The 10,969-nt window shown below is 30.1% G+C and overlaps 1 protein-coding gene across 2 annotated transcripts in view; it reads left to right on the top strand.

Moving 5' to 3' along the window:
* Window positions 1-10,825, top strand: part of LOC106680850 (vacuolar protein-sorting-associated protein 36) — a 133,144-nt gene extending 122,319 nt beyond the window's left edge. The window contains exons 2-6 of one of the 2 annotated variants that reach the window (XM_067050723.1): window positions 3,799-3,965; window positions 5,714-5,884; window positions 8,108-8,263; window positions 8,350-8,574; window positions 10,190-10,825. In XM_067050723.1, coding sequence (XP_066906824.1) covers window positions 3,909-3,965; window positions 5,714-5,884; window positions 8,108-8,263; window positions 8,350-8,574; window positions 10,190-10,432 — 852 coding nt within the window. In that variant the 5' untranslated portion in view covers window positions 3,799-3,908 and the 3' untranslated portion in view covers window positions 10,433-10,825. Of the gene's footprint in view, window positions 1-3,798; window positions 3,966-5,713; window positions 5,885-8,107; window positions 8,264-8,349; window positions 8,575-10,189 lie in introns of those variants that run through there. The other variant, XM_014420835.3, reaches the window with a different exon arrangement.
* Window positions 10,826-10,969: the final 144 nt, after the last annotated feature.

Below are 10,969 nucleotides of genomic sequence, written 5' to 3'. Positions count from 1 at the left end.
TATCAATAAATAAAAAGTATACTACAGCTGTGCTACCGACCCCAAAAGTTCGAATCCGGCTGTGGAGCAGTAGATAACTATTTATTCTGTTATACTATCCTCAAGTTAACTCTATGGGTTATGAAGCCCTCCTCTGGCACAACCAGCTTCTATAAAGTGAGTACTTTTAATTTGGAAAAAAATCTGGAGATTGGGGGGTAATAACTGATGGCCGTTAAAGCTTGTTCTGATTCATTAATGTTGTAAGGATGCCAAAGTACAGGGTCCCGGATGAGAAAGAGTGCAGTGCACAGACAAAAGATGAGCATAAATACATTGAAAAACATTCATATAAAAAAAACAAAAAAACTGAAGTTTATCGAACATTGATTTTAAATCAATTTATTTTTAAAGATGACAACAATACATATTGCAATATAATTTAGATATTAGAAAAAAAAGACGAGTATACTTAGATGAGGTATAAGTCAACTATAAATACTGTATGTATTTATTTTTGGCTTTCACACAATTATTAAACAAAAAACAGTAATTGAAATTTTAGATTGAAAAAGATTATATATTTTGTTTGTTTTATATATTGGTTTGTTTTTACTAAGGTAAATATTACAATATATAATCTAAATGGTGGTTTAAATTACAGTGATGTATAATTTTTATATAAAAAAAGAGTATTGTTATTTTTATAAAAATAATTTACTTAAAATAATGTTAAAATTGTACACAATTTTATTTATGGTTATGGAGGTTGATTTGAAAATGTCATGATACTGATAATTAAAGGGAAATTGAAATTTTAAGGGTGGTATAATTTTCCAGACATTATCATATATAAATATCTCTTAGTTTTTCCTTCTCATAAAAGCTTATACAAAAGTATAGGTTATTCACATTATACATATTGTTTTATATTATACATTGTTAGATATTTTATACGCATATCTAAACATTTCATATTTCTGCATTAAATATTTATTTGATATTCCATTTACCATCCAAAATCCTTCGTAAAATCCACTTTGTCCATCCTTACTTTCTCACAAATAAAATCATATATAAAGACCTTAATGTTACACATGTAACCGATCTAGCCCGAATCAGATATTATTACTTCCATTATAAACCCCCTAACCACCCTAAACCACTAGTTTCTAACCTTGCTTCCTCTTCCATTCCAGACAATCCTCCAAGGCACCAGAAAAAATAGATGGCCACGAGACCTGCTGATGTAAAAACCTCATTAGAGTTCTACCTATGGGTAGTTTTTCTTCAAGCCTATATCATTGCATTATAAATGAGATCAAATTTACAGGATATATTTTAATGTAGAGCTGTAAATATCAATAAAGATATTTTAAAAAAAGATATTCCATATAATTATCAGGGATACTTATTTATGAAATTCACCAAAATCCTTTTTATAATGTTTTTACCAGTTTATTTCGTACAGCTAAGTTCAAATAATTAGAAAGACTTGGCTAAATAGATGGTTAAAATTCTCTAGTCATGAGAAAAAAAAAATTAAATATTAAAATAAATATCAAGGTTTATATTCTTTTAAACAAACTAAAAAACAGGAGCGGATAAGAGATGCTTTTAGACTAAAAGATAAATTTAAAGATAAACATTACAAACAATAGGAATTTATGCTAAATAGAAAATGAAGTAGTTCATTAAACACGTAATAATTAAAATTTAAAATTAATTTAATGCTGATTCGTGTACACTTCTAGATTTTTTAAAAATACATTTTTTTTTTACAAGAAAAGGAATTCTAAAAAAAATATTAAACAAAGTATATTTACGTCAACAACTTATATCGTGTCTATTAAAATTTAATCGTTAAATTAATTTATGAAGCTGAACCCTAAGTAAAGATTAAGAGGAAATTTTTTCTCTTTGAACTGATTTTCTTTTTTTCACTCTGAAAATCAGGATTTCTCTAAAAAGGGCAATTATTAATTAATTGAAGTACTGTAACAAATTACTAGAATATAATATATCATTGAAATTAAATATATAAATGGCCAAAAGTCTAAAAATGGAAAAGTAAAGAGATTTGTATTGCAACAAAAATATATTTATTGAATTGTTGTTTACTTATTTATTATTATTAATATTATTATTTATTTATTCTTTCTTGACCTTTATTTAATCTTAGCTTCAACTTCTTCATTTTCTATCTTTTAGTGTGTTAAATTTTGTTTTCTCATTTATGCTTTTCTATTTTTATTTGCTATTACATCTACTATTCATTTTTAACCTTATTTATATATATTCTTATCATTGTTTATTTTATACTATAACTATTTGTATTTCTTCTTTGCACTTATTTACAAACTTAAACATTACATAAAACAACCAATATAATGGAGAAATATAATATTTATGATCTCTATTCTTCTCTTAAAAACGGTGGGTAACAATGAAATTTGAGGGAATGAAAAAATTTCATTTAGTATTTATTATTTTTTATAAAATTCTAATAAACAGAATAAATATGAAATTCTCCGCTGAATATAAAGACAATAGTTGATTAATGGTATTCAGGTAATTTAATGAATACAAGTATTGACTATTTATATTTCACTCTGTACATACATATTTAATATTTTTTTATATAATTAAAGTTTTTTTTTTTTAATGCTCTTCTGAAAAGTTGACACAATTGGAATTGTGGTTGTTTCCATAATGACGAAAATAAGATTTTTTTCTCTCTCAAAATATCTTTTTACTAACTCTAAGGAGCCGGGTTCGAATCTGGCAATGGCAGATAGCTATGTATTCTATTATTGAAGCTGTGAGTCAACCCTGTAGGTTCCGGAGCCCTCCAGGGTCCACCGAGCCTCATAAACTGGGTTCCCCTAACTGGGTAAAAATTTGGCAAAAAAAAAGGTCGAGTGTGATTTTGACCAAACCACCTCTCTGCACAACCGATGGTCTAGAACTTTCAGTACAGTACTTTCTTACAATTCACTGAACCCTCGACCCTTTATGGGTTGTTGCAGTACAAATATACACTAATCGCTGCTGTACTCGGAAAAGAGTCAACAAATAAAAATTTTGTCTTGCGAAATAAAAATTTTTGGTTTTATTTCGAAATGTACGTGTCCCAAAAAATATTAGAGTCAGGAGTTTCTTTCCCAACTTTGGTCACTCAACGTACTTTCCCGTAGCCAGTAGGATTGTAAATAATAAACACAGTTTGGGATACCATGTATACAAGACGTCAAATATTAATTAACATATATTTTTTTCGTCAGATGTTCTACTATTCAATCAAAGCCCCAAGCAGATGTATATATAATTAGGATCCAAAACCGTCGAAGATAAATAAATAAAAAAAATCAGTATAATAAAAAAAGGAAGAATTACCTTCAAAAACACAGATAAAAATGGTTAATTTTTGGAATATGTACTTGTTAATAACTAACTACTTTTATGGAATCCTTATTACTATATATAAATTAATTCATTTTTAATTAATTCTTATTTTTTAATATAGTTTTTGATATTGTGTTGGTTTTCGAATTGTTTGTCTTTTCTGCATCTTAGGTTTATATTACATTTTTTTTTACTTCTTGTTAGTTACTCCCCTATAATTATATTTTATCATATTTATGTTTTTTTTTACTAATTTTACATGAGAATAATACGTTAATTAGCTTTAATTATCAGCCCTTAATGAGGAATCTTTATTAATTGTTATTTACAATCTTTATTTATTTATTCAAATCATTAGTTACATTTAGTAATAAGTATATTATTAACGCAATATGTACTTATTAATAAACATAGATTGACCCCAACCTGCTACCCTACTAGGACGGGTGTCATGGCCGAGATCTGATTGATATGCTCACTACAGCGATAGCCAAGGGCCACAGCGAGGTGCCCACGGCTATATAATGTCCTCACAGCTCATCACCAGCCATCCAGTACCAGTTTGCCAACTCAACATGAAGGTAAGTAGCTTGTACACACTTGCAACCAATGTAGTCCTAGGGTCCGGGAGAAAAAATCAAATTATTACATCCCGATTTTTTATTACTTCAATGAAAACTATATACTCGTATAGTTCCTTGTCGAAATTGATGACTGCCATATTTAAGGGGAATAAATACCACAATAATAGAATAAATAATTACTTTATCAAAACGTTACGAAAAATTAACTTTTCATTCCAAGTTCCATATCTTTAAATCTACCTGCTGTTATTGAAATTTAATTTTCTTTGTTTAGTACATACATTTTATTTTATTTTTTAATATTTGATCTCATTGATGTTTTATCTCATTATATTTTTGATATTGATAAATAATTATTTATGGAGAAAAAAGTCACTGATTTCACCCCAATTTTTGATTACTTTAATAAAAACTATATATAATTACTAGTCAAAAATTATGAGTCGGCCAAGTATAGTTAAGGGGAATAAAAAATGGCGTTAAAAAAAAAATTATTTCTGAGTTCTATATCTTTAAAATTATTGACAACATTAGAAAATCTAATAAAAAATCATTTAAAGTAGTGTAAATTTTCTAGCGTATGAGCCCTAATAGAACAATTTACATTATATAACTCTCATGATATCGATTTTTAAAAAACACCATTTCAAAAGAAAAGCACTGAAAACTCAGTAATTAATAAATTTATTTTGAGAAATGAATATCTCAAAAATTATTTGACGTAGAGATGTCTATTAGTCCTAAAGATAACGCTAATTAAATATACTATAAAGTAGTTTCTGACGTTTATATTCGTATGGTTTGTAGATTTTATGATATTCAACTAAAAGAATTCACAAAATGTTGATTTCTAGCTCTTCCAAAAAAATTTTGATTTAAAATTATATCTCAGAAGCCATGAGACCTACAGATGTCTGTCACAGCTAGTTAAATATACTATAAAGTAGTTTATAACTTTTATATTCGCAGAATTAGTAGTTTTTGTGTTATTGGACAGAATTTTATTCAAACAATTTATGAATTTTTTTTTTTGCCAAATATCATAAAAACTACTCCTACTAAGATAAATGTCATTACTATTTTATAGTAGATTATACTAGCTTTAATCTGAGTGTTAATAGATATGTGTACGTCAAATGGTTTTTGAGACACAGATTTCTCACAATAAACTCATTAACCGACTTTTCAGCGCATTTCTAATGAAATGTTGCATTTAAAAAACGTAAATAGCTCTATTAGAGCTCACATTTTAGCAAATTTACTGTACTTTAAATGATGCTCTCTTTTAATACATAGACTTCTGAATGAAAAATTATTTTCTTTCAACGATTTGTTATAGCCACCATTTTTTATTCCCCCTACCTTCACTTGGTAGACTTTTTGACAATTTTGACTATTAATTATACACAGTTTTAATTAAAGTAATAAAAAATCGGAGTGAAATAAGTGACGTTTTTCACCAAGTGTACGCTTGTACTAATGCTAATGGGGGAAAGAGCAGGACTCCATTGATCCCGGCACTTCTCTCTCAACCGCATCACTGGTAATAAAAGCCAGCGGAGGATGAGTGAGGGCACAAGCGATCCATTATATAACTGTAAATAACACACATATTTTTTTCTCTGGATTGTCTCATATTTATTATATTGCACTTTTCATAGTTTCCTTAGATATCGGGCTATTTCTCTTGTCTGAAGAAATTAATTAAAACTATATTCTTCTTATTAGCTTATTCTCTATTCTAGACCCTGATATCCATCTTGGCTTTAGCCACATGCTGCCTGGCCGCCGAAGCACCTTACTCTCCGGCTGGATCCAAGGCACAAGGTGCTCTCCTTCTTCTGCCGCTCCAGCAAGCCAAGGGAAACGACAACAACAGTTCATCTACCACACCAAGACCTGTCGCTGTGAGTAAAGTAATAAAACCATATGTGCTCTGTTCCAACCTTTCAAGTCTTAAGTCCAATTTTTTTTATACATATAAAATTTATATATGATATTTACAACTGTATTAAAACATAAACAACCAGTAAATTTTATGTTAGTTATAAAATTACATAATACGAACATGTAGAGAATCTACGCATCAATAGAACTCCAATAACATTTCTAAAAAAAATCTCGAGGCCTCCTTCTTTTCAAACACCTAGTAGGACCAGGTAACGAAGGAGAAGCCAGGTTAATTGAGTTATTATGAAGTTTATCATGAAAAGGATTGGTATTTGACCAAATCGACAACATATGGAACATTAAGATCACAATGGATGACTTAATTTGCGACAAAGTAAGGAGAATTAAGGATTTTGGATTCTAAGGATTGGATACAAGAGAAATTCGATTGTTTAGTGGAGCCTCAAAGCTCAACTCCAGACAGGCCTAATAATAGTCATGTAGATCAGCCTTTTGCAATGGATTGGAAGTTTAGAACGTTTTTCTAGTAAATGTAGTAAAAGTCGGAATCGACAAGCTGTTTCCTATCTTTTCAGTCTTGTGTGAGGGTTCCAAGTCAGTTGTTTGTCCAGATGTAGTCTTGAGTAGCGGATCTGTTCGACAGGATAAGTGGAGAATTATTAAAGGGTACTATGGGGCAAGATGTCATGAGTTTACAACGAAGGGTAAATTGTGATTTGATGGGATTTATTTGATTTTTTTTTACTCTCAGGTTTTGGCACCATTTTTCAGAGGTGATAATGTAATGTGGGATTGGATACAATGAAAGAGTCATTATTCACTGACAGTTGACATGGGTCATTGGCATAATTAGTGAGGATAATGGGAGGATGGGTTAAGATGTTAGCTGTAAAAACTGTCTAAAGGATGGAACTATGGATACTACCCAGCCACAAAATTATCTTCAACAATACCCTACACGACCCCAGTATTCCAATACCTCAGTACAAGACCACAGTGGTGTATCTGAAAACTTTACTATCTTGTGTTTTGATACATTTTAACGTATTTTGCTTTTCTCTTTGCCAGAAGTCCACAAAATTTTTCTTGATCTGCTTTAAAGGAGGTGATTTTTTGTGATTTTGTATGCACCTAAGATCATTTAAAACAATTGAAAATATTTTTTTCTATTCAACATTGGAAATTATCGATTCATATATAATTTCCTCATTATGCCGCAATAAAAGCACGGTTTTGGAATTATTTAGGCCAAATGACCTAAGACAGTGAGATGAAATATACTTTTTTGGTATAAATAAAGAATACCAACGTTTTCGCAACTTGGATTGCAGAGGCTTCCATTTATTTTCGAGAATTACCAAAAATACAATCACTCCAATATGACTCTACACGAAACTTAAATGTGGTTTTAGGGCATTAAAACTCCAGAAAATGGTGGAAACTAAACCTACGTAAACAAATTAGAACTGAAGCTCAGAGAGAAGGTTTTTGAGAAGTCTTTCTTAATTTTTAACTATGTATTCTCTATTTAAAAGGAAGAAAACAAATAAAAATATTGATATGAGCTGAAAAAATATATATTCAGCTTTCTAACAGTTATAGAAGCGTTGGAGTTAAAAGATAAAAGCGTAATGATAAATCAACATAATTTTATTCGTGAACGCAGGAGTATCTAATAAACACCCTCCAACAATTAGGTCAAAAATTTAAAATTCTGATTTATATGAAAATTCTTATTCAGAGGTTTCAAAAGGAGCTTAAAACAAATCTGACTTAATTTTTTACACATAATTTCGGTTGTATAATTTACTCTGAGCGTATTTTGGTTTTTGTAATTTTTAATATATTTAAAGACATTTAAGACTATCTACAATGTTTTTTATTATTTAAAAAAAAAAGAAACAAACTATTGATTTTACTGGCCCAAACAACAAGAAGATCATCATTGGATTCTTTTATCCAGGAGTTGGAAATTACCCATTATAAGATTCCAATTTGTTTTTGGTTTTTTGGTTCCTACACACACCCTTCAAGTTAACGTTTTTAGAATAATAATGTGTTTTTTTAAACCGTATTTAAATTTTATGTTGGAATTAATTTATTTTTAACAAGAAAAGTAAGGGTTATTGACAAGTATCCTCAGATACATATATAATATGTAGTATTAGAATTACAACTATTATAATATAATTCCAAATAATAATAAAAACTCGAATTATAATGATTAGGACGGAACAGAAAACTTGGAAGACGTAAACGCAAAGCTCTCCGAGAGATTGAAGCAAGAACAGGGCTCACAACAAGGTGAATACCACGTGTACCTCCAAGATGGCCGCCTGCAGAAGGTGCAGTACACAACAGCACCCATCACCTCAGGACAACAGGTACAACAGATAATAAAATAACATTATACAATAATATTATATTGTTAATTATATTACTTATACATTAATAATATCTCATATTACAGCAAAAGTATGCTTTCAACAACTACAATCAACAACAACAGTATGCTTCCAATAACTACAATCAACAACAACAATATGCTTCCAACAACTTCAATCAACAACAACAGGTACCTGAGATTCTCAGCCCAGAGTTCGCCGAGAAGAGGGGAGCCTACTTCGTACAAGTCCCTCAAGAAAGGATCCAAGCTTTTCAAAACTACGCCAAGGCTTCTCAGCAAGGAGCTCAGGTAATTCTTATAAACTTTACAAGCTTTTCATTAAATATTAATAATGAGAGAAAAAGAAGAGTCAAAAGGAAGAATGATTTTCGCAATGTGACCATGATTTCAATAGCATATTATAAATATATTCATTGTTGTTGAGTTTTTTACAACGATGGTTGGATATCCAGGTTTGAGAGGTGGAGTTTGGGAGAAAACCCAGTTGAAGTAGTAAATGAATATAAATGCCTGGGTATAATAATTACTCCAAAATTGATGTTGGGGCGCCACTTTTCAGAAAGGATCAGTCAGGCTAAGTCTGGTTTGAACTCCACCTAGCATAATTTTATGGTAAGCCATAACTTCCCATATACAAACAAATTAGAAGTTTACAATCAGTCTCTCGAGCGATGGTGTATTATGCAGGGCAATCGTTGGGTTTCGAGCGCTATGACTTTTTTTTTTAATTACTACTCCCCTCCAGAAATACGCCTAATATAACTAAAATTATATTTTAGCTCCAAAAACAGGTATCGCCTTGATATACTCGAATACGCTGAAAATTATTGGAAGATCAGTGATTGACCGTTTGAAATAATAAAAGGAAGATGGTCCGAGTTCGGTCAGAGAAAAACTCATTAAACTATTTATATTGAGCCAACGTTTCGCCCTTCGCTACAGGGCTTCATCAGGGCTAAAAAAGATACAAACACTTAAATGATATAAACATAAATGAACAAAATAAATGAAAAATTAAATAGATGTACAGTTAAACGTAAAAAATTGATGAAATAATAATAATAAAAGTGTTTCGACGATTAATGAAAACGGAATTAAGGACTAATAAAATAAAGAAATATAAAATACAGTACAAACTAAGAGCTAGAAACAGGGAGATAAAATCAAGAATAAAGGAAGATAATGGACAAGATAGAAAACGTACCTTTCAGACTAGAAACTTTTTACTTTTTCATTTACTTTGTTCATTTATGCTTACATCATTTAAGTGTTTGTATCTTTTTTTAATCCCTGATGAATCCCTGCAACGTGGGGTGAAACGTTTAAAATTAACGTTAAAATTATTTATTTTCTATTTGACTTTTCCTATGTCCGCACCCGGACCATCTTATTTTATTACATTAATTATATTTTAAAAGTACTGAAGATACCCGGTTTCCACTTACCTCATACCCAACGAAAGAGGTGATACAAAAGAAAATTTATTGGTACCGGAAGATCCAGGAATTTGAATAATGTTATGGAGTTAATATCGATATTTCAAATGTTGCCGATCTGCACAGAAGATTAGCCATAGTTGGATATAGCATAAAGGAAATTGAGGGGCAAAGTTATCTTGAAAAATGTATCACATCTTTTATACACAGGCTAAAATGATCTATAGAAAGAAAAACATATTTTTAATTTGGTATTGATGCAGTCGATTTTCCGGTGTAGAAGGGAATTACTCCATTCAAATGGATACATGATACCATAGATGTCTATTCTATATATACCATTTTCTATATGTGTTTTAATTATTTAAATAGACTTTTTTTATTTTTGTGAATAAATACATTTAATAAATAAATATGCTTAGTGTGTATTAGCATTATAAGGTTAGTAACTATAATATACTTTACAGTACCAGTACCCATCCCCTAGCAGCCAGTACAGACAAGAACCCTCAGAAGAGACACCTGTAGTGAGGTACCTACCAGTGCCGTTGACAGGAGAGGTACAGCAGTACAGGAGCCAGGAGGCTACTAACAGTGGGGCACAGCAGGCAGTACTACAGTACACGGAGGTTCAGCCCATCGAAGGACCCGTGTATTCCTACAGTCCTCAGGCCTTCACCAGGATACTCAGATATGCTCCTCAATACTAAGAAGGACACATTCCTAAGGAATTATTATTTAAATTAACATCCTCAAAACTAAATTGCATAACCGGCACGTTTTATCTCAGTAAATTAGTTAAGAACGTTACATTATTCAAAAATAAAACACAAATGTAAGCTTATTAAATTAATTGTTACAAATGATCATGTATTTTATTCTATAATTTAAAATAGTCTTACTTAAACAAAACATTATCTGAGGATATGCAATTAAAATACAATAAAAAGTTAATATTATAAAGAAATATACCTTTACAAACCTTAAACCTCTGATCTTTCTCCTTCTTAGTAATCTTATAGTTGTAGATTTTATTGAATATAGACACTCCATGCAGGTACTAAACCGCATGTATTTCAAGTACATACAATATAAAAATAATAGTAAAATTTAAGAAAAAAATTATAATTATAAAGTAAATAAAACTATAGGAAGATTTTTAGTTAACCTATGTGATTAATTTACCGTAATTAATTGTCCGTATGCTGGAGGTAACACACAATAGCAAACAAAATATTTATCATTGA

Source organism: Halyomorpha halys, unplaced genomic scaffold, assembly GCF_000696795.3.
Source record: "Halyomorpha halys isolate HHAL.00 unplaced genomic scaffold, Hhal_1.1 Scaffold294.1, whole genome shotgun sequence".
Taxonomy (NCBI): Eukaryota; Metazoa; Arthropoda; class Insecta; order Hemiptera; family Pentatomidae; genus Halyomorpha; species Halyomorpha halys.
This window is presented reverse-complemented; position numbering and strand designations above follow the sequence as displayed.